Source organism: Cherax quadricarinatus, chromosome 60 (genome assembly GCF_038502225.1).
Source record: "Cherax quadricarinatus isolate ZL_2023a chromosome 60, ASM3850222v1, whole genome shotgun sequence".
NCBI classification, from domain to species: Eukaryota; Metazoa; Arthropoda; class Malacostraca; order Decapoda; family Parastacidae; genus Cherax; species Cherax quadricarinatus.
In genome coordinates this window covers 4,593,310-4,612,192 of record NC_091351.1, presented here as the reverse complement: position 1 = coordinate 4,612,192, position 18,883 = coordinate 4,593,310, and the positions used below count along the sequence as shown (strand labels likewise).

The 18,883-nt window shown below is 39.6% G+C and overlaps 2 protein-coding genes across 12 annotated transcripts in view; one reads left to right on the top strand and one right to left on the bottom strand.

The window, feature by feature from the left end:
• LOC128694483 (glycine receptor subunit alpha-3-like) overlaps positions 1 to 8,638 on the bottom strand; it is a 9,773-nt gene extending 1,135 nt beyond the window's left edge. Inside the window, exon 1 of the mRNA XM_070097906.1 lies at positions 7,428 to 8,638. The gene's annotated coding sequence lies outside the window, so the exon portion shown is untranslated. The remainder of the gene's footprint in view (positions 1 to 7,427) is intronic.
• The window catches only part of LOC128694482 (organic cation transporter protein), a 41,431-nt gene that overhangs the window by 15,773 nt on the left and 6,775 nt on the right, over positions 1 to 18,883 (top strand). The window contains exons 1-5 of one of the 11 annotated variants that reach the window (XM_053784616.2): positions 1,403 to 1,583; positions 11,971 to 12,115; positions 12,945 to 13,050; positions 15,046 to 15,157; positions 16,453 to 16,556. In XM_053784616.2, coding sequence (XP_053640591.2) covers positions 12,028 to 12,115; positions 12,945 to 13,050; positions 15,046 to 15,157; positions 16,453 to 16,556 — 410 coding nt within the window. In that variant the 5' untranslated portion in view covers positions 1,403 to 1,583; positions 11,971 to 12,027. Of the gene's footprint in view, positions 1 to 1,402; positions 1,584 to 9,113; positions 9,132 to 10,994; positions 11,398 to 11,970; positions 12,116 to 12,944; positions 13,051 to 15,045; positions 15,158 to 16,452; positions 16,557 to 18,883 lie in introns of those variants that run through there. The other 10 variants (XM_053784620.2, XM_053784619.2, XM_053784617.2 and 7 more) reach the window with 10 other exon arrangements.

Genomic DNA, 18,883 nt, shown 5'->3' with positions numbered 1-18,883 from the left:
AATGAGTTTATTATACACAGGCATACAATATACAAGATGCATCAGAGACTTATAAACGTTATTGATGCAAGTCAGTTATATGAATAAACTATAAACAGCACATAACCCGCACATCGAAAAATGACACAAATGACGACGTTTAACTATTTAATGGTCGAGTTGGACCGAAACGTCGTCATAAGTTTCAGTCTCCTATGTCCGGGTTATTCATATATTGTTCCAGTCATGGTATTGTGCCTTTTTATTCTTAACTGACAGTGTTACTACAGAAAACCTGAAGCAAAAATAATTCAGCAGAATGTGGAAACAAAACTTACATGGAAGCTAGAGAAAAAAATATAATTAACCACTTGAATGCTTCAGGCATATATGTACCTGGAGAGGGTTTCAGGAGTCACCGCCCCCTCGGACCGGTCGGTGACCAGGCCTCGTACATTAACAGATCAAGTACCATCAATAAAATACTTAAATAAGAAGACTTGTGAGAAAAATTTGCATGCTGGTTAGTAAATATTTACAACAAATATTAAAAAAAAAATAGCAGTTGTTGTCTTATAAGGTTGGGGAAAAAATATTTTCAGAGCTCAAAGATAAAATCCTCTTCGATTACTATGTAAAAAAAATTTTGATTAGGAGGAAGGAAATTTGTCTGTTAGGTTAAATACAATTAAATATACTAGAGAATGTGAAGGATGTGAAATATAAAGAATGGAGACGTGGGGAGAGATCGATGGTTAAGAATGAGTGTGAGGCGTTTAGAATAATGTGAAGGGAAATAATGGGGAGAGAGGCAGTATGAGAGATGATGTTGTGAGGAATAAGAGGTGGAGATATGAGAGATGTCAGGATTGAGTGGTGGAGAAACGAGAGATGTGGGGAATGAGCGGGGAAGATATGAGAGATGTGAGAAATGAACGAAAGTTACCTTCATTCCACTCACTGCAAGTTGTTTAATTGGTATACATGCAGTGTGTTGCGGGGGTCAACCCCCCCCGACCCGGACAATGACCAGGCCGCGAAAATATTTATCTTTGTATTAAATTATTTATTATTTCTTAAAATGACTTATAAATTAACCCCCAAAATTTAAACCGGTAAAACATACGAAATATAAATATTAAATAGTAGATGGAAAATCAGATTTTCTAGCTTGAATTAGCAACCAATCAGGTGGCTACAAATTAGACACACCCTTTCAAATACCAATCAAGTGCCAGCATCAATAAATAATGTTATTATGACTCTTAAACGATGCTACTTAACGAGTTCGTTGCTCGAATTTAATAATGAAGTTAAGATTACATACCTAAAATGAGAGAAAGAATGTAGAGATAAATATATTTTTATAGAAACCTATAAAAATGTGGATGTGCGGGTGGTTTGTGGGCAGACGTCGAGAGAACGCAAATAAGAATAGACCAATGTGGTGTGGTCCGGTCAGGTAGTATTGTGTGTAGTACCCCAGAGTTTAGGCACAAAATACTTGTCGTCCAGCGAGTTACAGTACTCGAATTGATCTTGAAGACATCCAGAGGTCGGGTCACGATACGAGAGTTTTAATTTCCAGTCGGCTAATCTATTCAGTTGGTAGACCTGTTTTTTTTTAATGTTGTTATACCTGCTCTTGGCACTGTGTATGGAGTTTGCCTCCAGATCTTGTGTGTACTCACCTAGTTGTACTCACCTAGTTGAGGTTGCAGGGGTCGATTCCAAGCTCCTGGCCCCGCCTCTTCACTGGTCCTGTATAGTCCTTGTGGCTTAGCGCTTCTTTTTTTATTATAATAATAATAATAATCTTCACTGGTCGCTACTGGATCCTCTCTCTCTCTCTCTGCTTCCTGAGCTTTGTCATACCTCTTCTTAAAACTATGTATGGTTCCTGCCTCCACTACTTCACTTGCTAGGCTATTCCACTTGCTGACAACTCTATGACTGAAGAAATACTTCCTAACGTCCCTGTGACTCGTCTGAGTCTTCAGCTTCCAGTTGTGACCCCTTGTCCCTGTGTCCCCTCTCTGGAACATCCTATCTCTCTCCACCTTGTCTATTTTTATTTATTTATTTCCAATTTGAGCACACATACAGAGGTACAAAAAAATACAGATAAGAGCAGCATGCCAAAGCCACTTATACTATGCATAGCATTACGGGCTGGCTTAAAATTAACTTAAGATTAACTAAGCAATGATGAAATCAGTGATAAAACATTAATGTAAACAGATTACTATAAAGCACAAGTGAGTATTACAAAGACAGGTCATATGGTTGCATTCAGTTAGGTAGTGATTCTGTTAGGTAGTGTATTTAAAAAATAATAAAGTTAGATTCGGTTTTAGGTTTAACATTTATGTGATATAATTGTGAGAAACATTTAAGATATACAATTTATAAGGTTCAGTTATTCAGTATTTATTTGGTTTTGGGTGAGTAAGTGATCTTTGAGAAGAGACTTGAATTTATAAACAGGTAGTGTTTCTTTTATATTTACAGGTAATGAATTCCAGATTTTAGGGCCTTTTATGTGCATTGAGTTTTTGCATAGTGTGAGATGGACACGAGGAACATCAAAGAGTGATCTGTGCCTTGTGTTATGGTCATGTGTTCTGTTGAGGTTGGCAAGGAGATGTTTGAGGGGAGGGTTAATATCAGAGTTAAGTGTTCTATGTATGTAATAGGTGCAGTAATAAGTATGGATGTTTTGTATGGTGAGTAGGTTTAGTGTATTGAATATTGGTGGAGTATGCTGCCTGTAGTGAGAATTTGTTATCATTCTAACTGCAGCCTTTTGTTGGGTAATTAGTGGTCTGAGATGGTTAATTGTTGTTGAGCCCCATGCACAAATTCCATAGGTAAGATAGGGGTAAATAAGAGAGTGATATAGGGCCAGGAGGGCTGACTGTGGAACATAGTACCGTATCTTCGATAGTATGCCTACAGTCTTGGAAATTTTCTTAGAAATTTGTTGTATATGTGTATGAAATTTGAGTCTATTATCAAGGTGGATTCCTAAGAACTTTCCCTCTGTTAGTTTTGTGATAGGTGATCCGTTTATCATTATGTTAAGAGGGACATCTGTAGCTCTGTTACCAAACTGAATGAAGTAGGTTTTGTCAATGTTTAGTGTAAGTTTGTTAGTCCTCATCCAGGTAGATATTTTCTGTAATTCGGTATTTACAGTATTGGCTAGCGTGACTGGGCTCGGGTGAGAGAAGACGTATGTAGTGTCATCTGCAAATAGTGTGGGTTTGAGTAATTGCGAAGCATTTGGAAGGTCATTTATGTATAGGAGAAAGAGAAGAGGGCCAAGGACACTTCCCTGTGGGACACCAACTGTAATTGGTTGCGCAGAAGAGTTTGCCCCATTTGCGTACACATATTGGCTTCTGTTGCTGAGGTATGACTTGAGGTAGTTGAGGGAGTGCCCTCTTATACCATAGTGTGACAATTTTACGTGGAGCAAGTCATGGTCAACTGTATCAAAAGCTTTACGTAAGTCAATGAAGATCCCCAGTGGGAAATCTTTTTTCTCTATTGCAGTGTATATATGTTCTAGCATGTGTATAATAGCATCATTAGTATTTTTATTAGGCCTGAATCCAAATTGGCAGGGGTTGAGTATGTTTTGGGAGATAAGGTAGGAGTAGATTCGTTTATGAATTAATTTTTCGAAGATTTTTGAGAGAGGGTGTAAGTTGGATATTGGCCTATAGTTATTCAACTCTGTTTGGTCTCCTCCTTTGTGGATCGGGGTGACCCTTGCTATTTTGAGTACTGTAGGGAAGGTGGAGGATTCAATGGATTTGTTAAAGAGTGTTGCAATGATTGGTGATAGCACTTGTGACACTTTTTTGTATATAAAGGGTGGTAAGGTATTTAAATCTCCTGCCTTGTTTTTTAGTGCGTTGATAATAAGGGAGACTTCGTATGGGTTAGTCGGAGCTAGGAACAGTGTGTTCGGGTAGTTGCTGGTGAGGTAGTCATTTGGTGGGGTATCTGAGCTTGGGATTTTATTGGCAAGGTTTTGTCCTATAGTGGAGAAGAAATCATTGAGTCTGTTTGCTGTTTCTGTTGGTGGGAGTTGGGGTTCATCTGATTTTGCTAATTTTATTTCGCTATTTCGTGATATCTTTTTTGTTCCCAGAATTTCTGATAAGGTTTTCCAGGTCTTTTTTTAATATCACCTCGTAAGTTGGATAATCTGTTCTCATAATACAATTTTTTTGCCCTTCTTATCAGGCTGGTTAGGATTGACGAGTAACGTTTTGTTTGGTCTCTGGTTATGTGACCCATTCTGTACTGTTTTTCATATTGGTGTTTTGTATTTATGGATTTGAGAATGCTGGGTGTTAGCCAGGGACTGTTCAGTCTCTTTGCTGTCATCTGTTTAGTTTTTTTAGGGCAGTGCTTGTTATAGAGGTATTGGGTTTTTTTTAGAAAATTATTAATACATTCATCAATATCTGTATAGGTTTCTAGCTCAGTGTGCCAATCAATGTTAGCTATTGCTGTTGTGAAGTTATTAATGGCTGCCTCACTGTGAAGTCTGAAGGTGACTTTAGTAGTGTCTTGGGGTAGTTTACCAAGAGTTGTTATGAGGAAAGTAGGGTAGTGGTCTGTGGTATTATCTGTAATTATGCCTGATTTTAAAGGGGATATGGTGTTGGTCCAGATGTGGTCAAGTAGGGAAACACTAGTCTCTGTAACTCTTGTAGGTTTTGTTACTGTTGGTAGTAACATACAGTTACTCATTGTGTTTGTGAATTCAGTAACGTGTGGGTCCTGGTCTAGCAGGAGATTTATATTGAAGTCACCTGAGAGTAGTAAGTGATCTTTGTTCATGCGTGCATCAGTTATCATACTTCCTAGATTTTGACTAAATTGGCTAATGTTTGACTGTGGAACTCTGTAGATGTTTATCAATGTGAGAGGTTTTTGTAGGTACTTGGATTTGAATTTAGCTATTATATATTCCCCATGTTCATCCCTTGTGCAAGTATTAGTGATACATTCTAGTTGGTCTGAGTAGTATATGGCTGTGCCACCCCCTTGTTGGTCTGGCCTACAGTTGTGTATGGCTGTGTAACCAGGAATGGCATAGACATCTGTACTATCAGGCTTTAGCCAGGTTTCAGTTAGTGTAATGATGGACATATTGGCATGTAAGGAATTTAGTAATGCTATGAGGTCATTGTAATGCTTGCTTAAAGATCTGATATTGTAGTTAAAGATAGTTATGTTGTTGTTGGCACTGAGAAGTGCCTTTGATTGTTCTGCAGTGTAGTAATTACAGTAACTGTTTGATTCATTTAAGTCATTAAATAAGAGGTTGGTATCAGGATCAATGCTTGTAATCATAAGATTTGTAGTGAATCTATAGTTTGAATTAAGTATAAAACAAAGTAAATAGTCTTAAGCTAAAAAATAGCACCTGGATTATTTAACAAATGTAAAATAATGAGCTAAGGGACTAATACAAATAAAGTGATGATCAAATAGTGGAGCTTGGGAATATGATAGTAGATAGTACTATAAAGGTAATTTTTTAAAGTTAGAATTATAGTATAAAATTATAATATAAAAGGGACTAATATAGGTTGTGGTGAACAATAAAGTGGTAATCAAATAAATGAGCTTTGGAATATAATGGCAAAATTGTGAACTTATTCTACTTTAGCACCTAAGAATAGCACCTTGATTATTTTAACAATTGTGAATATATAAACTAGGATAGTTATATAAAGCTAAAATAAAGGAGAAAATATATAAGGGACTAAAATTATTAAATGGACAGATGGTAGGAATTATAATATAAACTTATAATATAAATATACAATTTGAAATGGTACTTGCAATTGCACTAGAGTCTGGTATAGGTTGTTGACAAGATCAAGATTATAACTAGATTTAAATTGACAAAATAAAATTCACAATTAAAGTACCAAAAGAATAATAGTAAAAAAATAACAATGGTAATGTCCTGGTTATAATATGATAGTAAGAGGGTAGACAGGTACCCAGGTACACAGGTACACAGGTACAAGGGATAATATAAAGGTTGGGGTTGAATATAAAAACTTGAAAATTTGGCTACAAAATGTTATGGGAAGTATAAAATAATGTTTAATGTACAAAAGTAAAATTGACTGGTAGTAAATATGGTGTTTAATAAAATTTTAGTAAGTAATAATGATTACAAAAAAGTGAAAAAGTAATGTTTATTTCATTCAATATTGCACTGGTAGTTATACTTGAGGTTATATGGCAGTACAAGGTAATTAAGAGTAATCTAGGATAGTAAATGTGGTATTAAAACAGGTAAAGGTAATTAGACAAGTAATGGTTATTAAATGTCAAAAATGTTAAGAGTAAATTGAAATTTTAGTAAAAATGATATTTATTAATTTTAGTAAGTAATATCAATTGATAGTATTTAAAAAATGAGGTAGTAATATGGACAGAGAAAGTATCAATTCAGCTAATGTTTAAGCGAACAATAGTAAATAAGAAAATCACCTAAGGTGACTTATGCTTACTAGTAAAATCACAAAATGAGGTAGTTGATTATTTAATTACTAAGAGATTGTACAATGAAATTTGAACAATAATGGAGCAAAACGTACACTACACTACGTAGGCTTTTAAGTTAGACATTGTTTAGTTATTCTCTGTAAGATTAGTATCCCTGAGAAATCGTGATAGATCATTCTCGTTCGTGATTGTGTACAGTTGACCTACATTTGTTTTCCTAACTAGAATTTTCCCATCCCGTGTGAAGCATTGGTGTATTGTCATTATTCTCTCGCTTAAGTTTTCTGACTCTATACAGGAGGTTCTGACGTTTTTTTGGTAAGACACTCGTTTATGTATACCTCTTTCTTTACTTTAATAGATGCAATAATTAAGTCTTTTTTCCTGTCATGTGAGTGGAATCTAAGCATAACACTTTTTCTACCATGGGATCCTAGTAACCTGGCTTCTTTTATTTCTGACACTGGTACAATAACACTTGTTTGGTCCTTTATGATCTGCAGAGTAATTTCTTTACTGTTTGTTTGGTTCATATCACTGGGAAAAAGTGGACTGTTAACTATTACTGCGTCCGATAGTTTATCTTGTTCAGTTTTATCTTCTTGGAGTGCAAAGTAGTCACTGAACTGGTTATCTAAGTTGTTCTTCCATTCTTTTACTCCTTCTACAACCTTTGTATTAAGAGATATTATTTGTTGGGTATGGCTATCTATGACTGTTTGGATGGTCTTGTCACAGTTAGTCATTCCTGGTGTTGATAACTTTTGTTCAAGACTGAGGATTTTGTTTTCGAGTTGTCATCCTGGTGTCTTGTTTTGTTAGCGTCTCTCGAAGATTCATATTTTCAATAACTAAGTTGGAGATGCATGACTTTAGGGTATCTGGATCGTTGGTCATACCTGAGAGACTACTTGGTAGGTTGAATCCGGGGAAGAGAGGGGAGGATGGGCTGGTGGTAGCCATGTTTGTTGTTGTTATTGTTGTGGTGTGGCCTTGAGTGGTGGTGAGTGGGGTGGTTGCTGGGCCGGCGTCCTCCTGACTACACTTGTTGAATAGTTGATTTTTTGTTGTTTTCTTGCTGGCCTTGGTGCTGTTTCCTCTTAGATTGCGCCTCATAATACTACAGGAATTGTTGTAGTTAAGAAGAAGTTGTAGTATACAAAGCTTAGGGTTACGTTGTTCGGCTGGCAGCGGGGTGTTGCTTTCGGTTTGTTTGCAGTCTTCCTTTGATCTCTATTTTTTCGATTTGTAGGTTTCACTGTTGGTAATCTTTGGTCATTCTGGGTGCTACGTTGGGTAGTGCAGTTTTGCTTGTAACTAGGTCATCATAGGAGCATTGGTAGCTCTGGTAGTTGGAGAAAAGTACGGAGCTTGGAAGTCGCTGCTGCCGCTGCCGCTACGCCGCTATCTTACTTCAATTCCCCGCAGTATCTTGTATGTCGTTATCATGTCTCCCCTGACCCTTCTGTCCTCCAGTGTCGTCAGTCCGACTTCCCTTAACCTTTCCTCGTACGACATTCCCTTGAGCTCTGGGACTAGCCTTGTTGCAAACCTTTGTACTTTCTCTAACTTCTTGACGTGCTTGACAAGGTGTGGGTTCCAGACTGGTGCTGCATACTCCAGTATAAACCAAACATACACAGTGTACAGTGTCTTGAACGATTCCTTATTAAGGTATCGGAACGCTATTCTCAGGTTTGCCAGGCGCCCGTATGTTGCAGCAGTTATTTGGTTGATGTGTGCCTCCGGTGATGTGCTCGGTGTTATGGTCACCCCAAGGTCTTTCTCCCTGAGTGAGGTCTGTAGTCTTTGTCCACCTAGCCTATACTCTGTCTGCGGTCTTCTTTGCCCCTCCCCAATCTTCATGACTTTGCATTTGGCTGGATTGAATTCGAGAAGCCAGTTGCTGGACCACATGTCCAGCCTGTCCAGGTCTCTTTGCAGTCCTGCCTCATCCTCGTCCGATTTAATTCTTCTCATCAACTTCACGTCATCTGCGAACAGGGACACTTCAGAGTCTATGCCTTCCATCATGTCGTTCACATATATCAAAAATAGAACTGGTCCTAGAACTGACCCCTGTGGGACCCCGCTCGTAACAGGCGCCCACTGTGATGTTAGGTAAGACACATATGCAACAGTTAGACAACTTTATTCCGAAACGTTTCGCCTACACAGTAGGCTTCTTCAGTCGAATACAGAAAGTAGGCAGGAACAGTAGAGATGTGAAGACGATGTGATCAGTCCATCACCCTTAAAGTCGTAGAATTTGAGGTTGTCAGTCCCTCGGCCTGGAGAAGTTCAGTTCCATAGTTCCTGACTATGGAACTGAACTTCTCCAGGCCGAGGGACTGACAACCTCAAATTCTACGACTTTAAGGGTGATGGACTGATCACATCGTCTTCACATCTCTACTGTTCCTGCCTACTTTCTGTATTCGACTGAAGAAGCCTACTGTGTAGGCGAAACGTTTCGGAATAAAGTTGTCTAACTGTTGCATATGTGTCTTACCTAACAACCTGTCGGTATTGTATACCATTTTGATGTTCGCCCACTGTGATACCTCTTCACGTACCATGACTCGTTGCTGCCTCCCTGTCAGGTATTCCCTTATCCATGGCATTGTGTGTGTGTGTGTGTGTGTGTGCCTTTATATATATGATTGTCTATGTGCTTGTGCATGCGCTTGTGTGTTCCAGGTGGATATACAGTCTCTTCATGGGTCAGGTGAAGGTGCTAGGTGGTATGGGTGTGTTCCCAAGGACTCGTTACCTAGCTGTGTGCAAGGTGGCAAACTACTTGAACAGAAAAAAGAAACACAGGTACGAGAGACATTTTGTTTTGAAATATATACATCTCATTTGACCGTATATTTCCTTAGATGTTTCTCACTTTTCATACATCAGCGTTCATGGTACCTGGAGTTTACCTGGAGAGAGTTCCGGGGGTCAACGCCCCCGCGGCCCGGTTTGTGACCAGGCCTCCTGGTGGATCAGAGCCTGATCAGCCAGGCTGTTACTGCTGGCTGCACGCCATCAAACGTACGAGCCACAGCCCGGCTGATCAGGAACCGACTTTAGGTGCTTGTCCAGTGCCTGCTTGAAGACTGCCAGGGGTCTGTTGGTAATCCCCCTTATGTATGCTGGGAGGCAGTTGAACAGTCTCGGGCCCCTGACACTTATTGTATGGTCTCTTAACGTGCTAGTGACACCCCTGCTTTTCATTGGGGGGATGTTGCATCGTCTGCCAAGTCTTTTGCTTTCGTAGTGAGTGATTTTCGTGTGCAAGTTCGGTACTAGTCCCTAGTGACTTGCTAAAAGCCGACAGATGGTTGGAAGTCTTGTATCAACCCCCTAGCGAGTGGTTGGTTGCATTAATAACAAGTTTTTTTTTTCTTTTGCAGTCTTTTTATCATTGTTTACCCTAAATCTACAGATTTGATTCAGTTTTGTTTAGAGCGATACTTGGTTTAATAGAATGTGATGTAGTGGTTTAGAAAATGGGCAAGTTGAAGAATGAGACGCTTTTGGAACATTTGGGAATTTTTGTTGAGGACACGTTTCGCCAGCCAGTGGCTTCTTCGGTAAAATACAGAGAAGATCCGTAAAAGTTGAGGAGGAGAATGTGGTGATCAGTCCCTCAGACTGGAATCGATGCTGTATATAAGCCACTACTCCGAACATATGCAATACTTTTCACAAGACTGAGGGACTGAAGACATCGATTCCAGACTGAGGGACTGATAACCTTATTCTCCTCATCTTTCACCGATCTTCTTGAGACTGGACTGAAGATGCCACTGGCTGGCGAAAAGTTTCCCAAATGCTGCACAAGTGTCTCCTCCTTCAATATAATGTTTAGCACTCTTAGTTGTAATTCACATTATTTTTGTTTGTGTGCTGGTCTCCCCTCACTACATCTGTGTGTGTCTGGCACCTGAGATCCTTGATCTACTTGCTGAGCATCGTAATAGCCGACATCCTCTCTCCTCACTCTAGCCGAGAATGACCTTAATGCTTCTCATGTTTACATATATGCCTGACGTACCAATGCATGTATATATCCTTCACGTACCCAATTTTACATGCATCCTTGAGCATAAATAACCCTCATATAGGAGATTGTGACTTTTAATGATCCAAGTCAAACCAAAACGTCAAATTTTCACTCTTCATCGTGCGGGTTTTATGTGTATTATTCCAGATACTGTTTTGTGTCTTTTATTCTTTATACATCCTTAAATTATAGATTATCTCCAAAAAACTCATTATACGTGGGCGCCACCGTGCCAAGCTCAATACAATCTCATAGAAAATAAGTAATATTTAAATATATATCGTGTTTTTAATGCGGTTTGGTGGTACACTGGGCGATGCTGTTTCTGGGAGGTGTATTGAGTATGGAATGATTGGTATATATGATTATCAGTGATTATGTTGTATATACATTAGCGGTCATGGAGAATCCAGAGTAAGACGACGCTTACGGGATGGACTACTCAGTATCACTTTAACACTAGTGCAGAGACCTGCTGTCTCTCACTCTCTCTCTCCTCTCCCGGTGGAGATCTGTGGCATAGTGAACAGCTGTCCTTGTTTATATAGTACACTCATCTGTCTGCTGCATGAACGCTACCGTCTGTCTACTGTCTGAAAGATGCCGTCTTTGTGCTGTTCAAGACGCACCCATCTGCTTGTTGTCACAATGCTTTCATCCTGTGTTGTCTAAATGCCAGTCTGTCTACTGTTTAAACGCTGTCCACAGTGTCATCCACATCTCAGAGGTGTCCTCTTATCTTCTGAATATGATCTTCGTTGTGTCACCTTGGAGTGAAAGTCTTGTATTCAGTGAATTTTGATAAATTTTTGGTAAGAAATAGGCGTTCATTTGAGCTAGTGTAGCAACTAACATTGAGAGCTCATAAATAAGTTAAGCGAATTATCTGACTCGTTTGATTTGCTTTACAGTGATCAGGAAATTCTTGGAAGGCCTCATTTTTTTTAATTTCAAGCAGTGGGTGCTTTCCTCACTTCAAATTATTTCTGGAGTATTTTGCCTTTCTCTTGGAGAGTATCACCTATGTCAGATTGTTCCTGGAGATTCAGGACTTCTTCAGATAGTTTATGGAGGTTTTCACCTCCTTCGCAAAGACCCTAGATTATCTCACCATTTTCAGACAGTTCCTGGAGTGTCTCACCTCCATCAGGTAGTTCCTATAATTTCTCACCTCCTTCAGGTAGTTTAAGATGATCTCGCCCCTTTCAGTTAGTTCCTTTTGTGTCTCACCTACTTCAAGTACTTGTAGAAGACTCTCACCTTTATCAGACAGGACTTGAGGCACACTCTTAACTGCACAATAAATGTGGCTAATGATGTGAAGCTCACATGTGAGTTTTCTTATAACTGAGCGTTAGAAGCTCCATCACTTATTTCTTCGTCAGGAAAACGTCAGCACCCCATCACTGGTGCCGTCGACAGGGAGTTCCTGAGGCAATAAGATGAGCAACAACAGCAAGTTCGATGATCTTCTTACCCAGCTCGGCACTAGTAAATGGAACATTATATATTTCCTGGCTGCCTCCTTCTGTGAGTATTACCTGCCTTCCGGACATCAGATTTGATCACTGCGTTAAAATTCTGTCGACTAAACGAGGGTCATTAAAGCTGCATGTACACCACCAGTAAAAGATACTTTAATCACGAAAACAGAAATTCACTCTCCCTGTGTACTGTACAAGCAATGGGAGATAAATCCCTCAACGAGTATATTATTATTATTATTGTTATTTAGTACACCGGCAGTCTTCCCCCGAGGTAGTGTATCACTAAAAAGAAGAAAACTCTTTCACTGTCATTCATTCAGTCACTGTCTTTCAGAGGTGAGCAAACATCGTAGCTCAGATGATCCTCCGAACTGCAGTATTCCAACCCCTCCTTTGAGTTCAAGCACATTACTACCTACCTCCAGGACTCAAGCCCGAGTAACCGGTTTCATTAATGTTACTTGGGTCACACTTTAACAGCACGTCAAATCATGAATAAAAAAACACTCGCCTTCACTCACTCCTATGTTACATGCTTACACAAGCCTATTGGGTGTCCAAGTTCCTAGTTTTCTCCAATCCATCCTAGAACGACCCCTTTTCGTCCTTCCTCGCAAAATTTATATGGAATAGTCATTTAGCTATATACAACCTTTTGACCACCAATCAAGAATACTCTAATCCCTATAATAAATATTACCGTAAACTGTATAGATCTTTTCAGAGTCACGTTTCGTTCTGTGGAGAGCTCATGAAATTACGTTTCACTCTATGTAGAGCCTTATCAAGTCACGAGAAAGCTCTAACTCACAGCGAAACGTTGTCCCAATAAATGCTTGCTTGTTTTTCAACGTGTGTTTCTTCTCCCGCAGGGGTTTTGCTGGTGCCTCCACAGTTTATCAGTGGAGTATACCTGGCCCCAGCTGTCAACTACACCTGTCGCCCACCTGAATCAGAAGAAATCGTCCAGATATCCAAGTGAGATACGCTGTCTATCGTTTAAATCTCACAAAGAGGTGAAAATAAGACAGAACATATTACTGTCAAAGATGAAGAAGCAATATCATATCACATGATCATATGATTTCTTTCTCTAGCTGGAAAGGTCAGAGACTTCTAGTAATGGCTAGTCTTGGTTAGGAGTGAATATCCTCTCTGCCGTCATTCTTCTTCGGTCCTCGTTTTAGTCCCTTTATGGATCAGAATTGGTTGCATACTATCCTCCCTTTACCTAGTCGATGAATAATCCATACGGTTTTAATGCTTCAGCATAATAATAATAATAATAATAATAATAATAATAATAATAATAATATTATTATTATTATTATTATTATTATTATTGTCAGGCCGGCACTTATGTATCACCCAAAATCCCCAGTGACCTAATTATTAAATTAATATAACAGACCTGAGAAATCACTGGCTTACCACTATCTACACATCACTGAATCAACCGCTCTTCCTTTCTCAACACGATCTTATCACAATGAAGGGTCAGGTAATAGTAACAGAGACGGAAATTGGTGATCAATGCGAATAAGATTATTAAAATGTTATAAATTCACATTTTACTGAACAACTGAACTGCTACAGGAGCTAATCATCACTAGGATATATTTTTGCTCTCCCAAGAGTGATTCTACAAAGAAAAGGTTTTACAACTTACCACACGAAATATAAATCGCAAATAAAGTCAGCTGTTTTATAATGTTTCTTGATATAGTGCGATTTTTCGTCATTACGATTACAAAACAAATTCAAAATTAAATAGCGCATGAACGGCCTTCATAGCAGGTGCTATTCATTTTTCAATGCCCCTTTTTCAGTAGCATTTACAAAAGTACTGTACTAACTGATGGCGCTAGACAAAAGAGCTAACTGTATAACTATACAAATATAAGAGAAATATTACCGGGGAAAAGGGAGGGCCAAGAGGTACGTCTGGACAGTTTGGTTATCACAACATATTCTCCCAATGTACAATAATTACAGTCTTCGAGAGTCCCAGTCCGGCTCTCTCTGCTGCTGTTAATCTAGTCTCCTTTTCCTCTTGCCATTCCTGTATTTCTTAAAAACTGTGTTGCTCCACCTTAAGCTAAAAGTAATTAATCAGATATGTCCTGGTGTACACATTAGAGTTTTAGACTAATGTAATTTGCCTTAGGAGGCTGGTCTCCAAAAAACCTAGTTAGCTCTTCATAACAGTGAAGATAAAGCCAATGGATAACGGGAAACAAACTCATTTAGCTACGCACTATGCAAATTATAAACAAGGCACACTCAAATTATATCTCACATAGACAATGAGGCTGGAGCAGCATCGTTGTACAACGTGATGATGCTCCAGCTACTACTATTAATACAACTACTACTATTATTACCAATACTATTATTACTACTAATACCACTACTCATAATAATGATAATAATAATAATAATAATAATAATAATAATAAAAATAATAATAATAATTTTAATTATAACTCTTTGGAGCACATGCCACGAGTGCTGTTATCATTATTAAACAAAAATATAATTCAATAAATATTTTTGCTTTTCAATTTACAAATTATTATTATTATTATTATTATTATTATTGTTATACATGAAGCGGTAAACCCGTGAGGGTCATTTAGCGCAAAGAGAAATGGAGGCTCGTTCCTTCGAGCACTTCTTGTCGGTTTAGAGCTTTATTTGATTAAAAAAATAATTCTTCTTCCACTATCCACCAAACTGACCTTTTACTTATTTGTACTCGCAGAGTTTTGCTCGCCAGGACTCACGATATCGTAATGACTCGGTTGCAAACAAATCAATGAACTGCTTGGATTCGAACCTTATCCGTTCTGTGATTTGATTATGCTAAGTTGTGCTCACCAAGTTATACAAAAGAAATTATACCAAGCTAGTTGTACTCATTACATTATTGTACTCACCTAATTGTGCTCTCCAAGTTGTACTCACCGGCAGGGACTCATGCTACTACTCGACAAACATGTCATCCTCGCTGGGTCTGGAGGATGAGCCTTGCACTGAGTGGGACTTCGACACCTCAGTCTTCACCAGCACTCTCACTTCTGAGGTACAATGCCTCTCCTGACGTACATATACCCGAAGTTGCGTATTGAAATACTTTATTACAGTAAGCTTTCTTATGAAACTATCCTGAAGAGAACGATTTTTTTTACAAATGCAGTTGAAAAGGTACATTTAAAGTTAAAAAATTCGTACTGCGAAGGCCTTTTTTCGTGGTATTTAACTCTTGATGTACTTTTCTTAAATCAAGTTTAGGACAAAATGTACTTTATAAAGAAGTTTTATTATATCTGAAGCTGCATACACAATCCTTTATCTCTAATCTCCATCTTTAATGTAATTCTGCTTGAAGAGTTCCTCTTAAAAGAATATTTTAATTCGTCTAATTAGTTAAAAAAATATTTTACCTTCATTACAGAGGTAAGTAGTTAAGAGTTTTAACCTTCATTACAGAGGGAAGTAGTTCAGAAAGTTTTAGCCTTCATTACAGAGGTAAGTAGTTAAGAAAGTTTTAACCTTCATTACAGAGGGAAGTAGTTCAGAAAGTTTTAACCTTCATTACAGAGGTAAGTAGTTAAGGAAGTTTTAACCTTCATTACAGAGGGAAGTACGGGTATATTAGGAAAGGAACTGGCAAATATTAATATTTAATTAGAGAGATAGAGAGATAACTGACTCATGTACAGTTTACAACTGTCTCCAGATTGAGATAACCAATACAGTATAGACAATTGTCGCCAGAGTGAGACAGATATAACTAACTCAAGGTCTGTAGGTTACTGTCTCCAGAGAGACAGAGAGCGATAGCTAACCCATGTACTGCATAAAACTGCCTCCAGAGAGACAGAACCTAACGCTCTGAGCACTGGGCTACAAATGTCTCAAACATATGTCAGGACCACCCGATGAATATTTGACCTGTAAACCAAACTAAGATGCTGAACAGCCACTGTTAACAAGACGGGATGTATGGGCAAGTCTCCTAACATTTGCTGCCATTCCTTGATTTGTACCGAATGCTGTAGGTACTTTTGTGTTAGTTGACTGTTGTTAGCCTCATCTCGGGAAAGACTGGTAGTATCTACAGCTTGTACCAAGCTTTGAAAAGAAGCAGGATAATTGCTTTTGGTCCGTAAACTGAACTACATTGTATGCTAAATAAAACTATAGAGGCGTAATGAGGAGAGATATGGTTATAAGTATGTACAAAAAGCTTTTATTGGGACAACGTGTAGAGCTTCATCAGGTCATGATTTAATAAAGCTCTATATAGAAGGAAACGTTCTGCATATATTTTTACTATTCTCTGTATTAAAATTAAGAATGCATTGTCTTTCCCAGTTCTCGCTCGTGTGTAAACGAGACCACCTCAGAGCCACATACCAAAGTATCTACATGATGGGTACCATCTTCAGCCCTCTGCTTGCCGGCTACCTCGCTGACAGGTATTGTTTACCTGTACTTGTGTAATTACCTAGTGGTTCTTGCAGGTGTGCGTGATCAAACATATGGCAACCCACAGTGAACGTGTTTAGAGTCTTTAGTGCTTTCTGTTGATTTACTATGCATAATAACAGAACTCTGAGCAACGCCAATATATGATGCACACACACACACACACACACACACACACACACACACACACACACACACACACACACTGAAGGAAGGAACACTCCACGGGAAGGAACTAAAACACATCAGAGGATGCAATGGGAGTCACAGTGGGAGGTGGAAAGGGAGAGATCCGTGTTTGTCTATGGGCTAGACGAAGCTAAAGGGGAAACTTATGATGAAAGAAAGCAGGAGGAGAAAAAAGCGATTGAAGACATCATGAAGGTGATAGGCGAGGGGGACATGACCCAGGTGGCAAATTTTCGGAGAATTGGGTGGTTTACAAAGAAAAGGAATCGGCCTCTCAAAGTAATTTTCAAGGCAGAATCAACCCGAACCATGATCCTGCAGGAGAAAGCACGGCTGAGAGGCAAGCAGGAGTTCCGGAGTGTGTACCTCGACCGAGACAGAACACAGGACGAAAGGAAGACAATGAAAGAGAGAGTTCAAAAACGAAAGGAGAAATGGGAGGAAATGAAAAAGGAGAGCAGAATAACCCAGGATCAAATGGAAGGACAAGCGCACCCCCCAGAAACACCTGCAGAAGGACTCCAGCCACGACACCCCCAAGGCAACTGAACAATCCAAACCAACCATCACACACCGATCCCTCTGTTTCCACCCCCCGCACCACAGTTACAGTATTAGAACAGAAGTTGAAGGTTTGGTACACAAATGCAGATGGATTAACGAATAAACATGAGGAATGGCAAGAAAGAATCAATGAGAAGTCCCCAGACATCATAGCAATTACAGAAACAAAACTCATGGAGACAATAACAGATGCAATCTTCCCACCAGGATACCAGATCATGAGGAAAGATAGAAGGGGCAGGGGGGGAGGTGGGGTTGCTCTGCTCGTAAAAAACAGATGGAAATTCGAGAAAATGGAAGGAATAGATGAGACGGGAGAAAGAGACTACATAGCAGGTACACTTCAGTCTGGGGAACACAAAGTGGTCATTGCAGTGATGAATAATCCACCACAGAACTGCAGGAGCCCAAGAGAGGAATATGAAGAGAGCAACAGAGCAATGGTGGACACACTTGCTGAGGTGGCAAGAAGAGCTCACTCCAGCAGAGCAAAGTTGCTGGTTATGGGGGATTTCAACCACAGGGAGATTGACTGGGAAAACCTGGAGCCACATGCGGGTCCCGAAACATGGAGAGCCAGGATGTTGGACGTGGTGCTGGAAAACCTCATGCACCAACATGTTAAGGACACTACCAGAGTGAGAGGGGAGGATGAACCAGCAAGATTGGACTTTGTGTTCACCCTGGGCAGCTCAGACATTGAGGACATCAAGTATGAGAGTCCCCTAGGAGCTAGCGACCACGTGGTTCTGTGCTTTGAATACATAGTAGAGCTGCAAGTGGAGAGAATAACAGGAGTAGAATGGGAAAAGCCTGACTATAAAAGAGGGGACTACATAGGGTTGAAGAACTTCCTGCGGGAGGTCCAGTGGGACAGAGAACTGGCAGGAAAGCCAGTAAATGAAATGATGGAATATGTAGCAACAAAATGCAAGGAGGCAGTGGAAAGGTTCATTCCCAAGGGCAACAGTAACAACGGGAAGACCAGAACAAGCCCCTGGTTTACCCGACGGTGTAAGGAGGCAAAAACAAAGTGCAATAGAGAATGGAAAAAGTACAGAAGGCAGAGAACACACGAAAATAGGGAGATCAGTCGCAGAGCCAGGAATGAGTACGCACAGGTAAGGAGGGAGGCCCAGCGACAGTATGAAAATGACAAAGCATCGAGAATCAAGACCCGAAACTGTTGTATAGCCACATCAGGAGGAAGACAGCAGTCAAAGACCAGGTGATCAGATTAAGGACAGAAGGTGGAGAACTCACAAGAAATGATCAGGAGGTATGTGAGGAGCTGAACAGGAGATTTAAGGAAGTTTTTACAGTAGAGACAGGAAGGGCTGTGGGAAGACAGCACAGAAGGGAACATCAAGAGGGAATATACCAACAAGTGTTGGATGACATACGAGCAACTGAGGAGGAGGTGAAGAAGCTCTTAAGTGACCTTGACACCTCAAAGGCGATGGGACCGGACAACATCTCCCCATGGGTCCTTAGAGAAGGAGCAGAGATGCTGTGTGTGCCTCTAACCACAATCTTCAACACATCCCTTGAAACTGGGCAACTA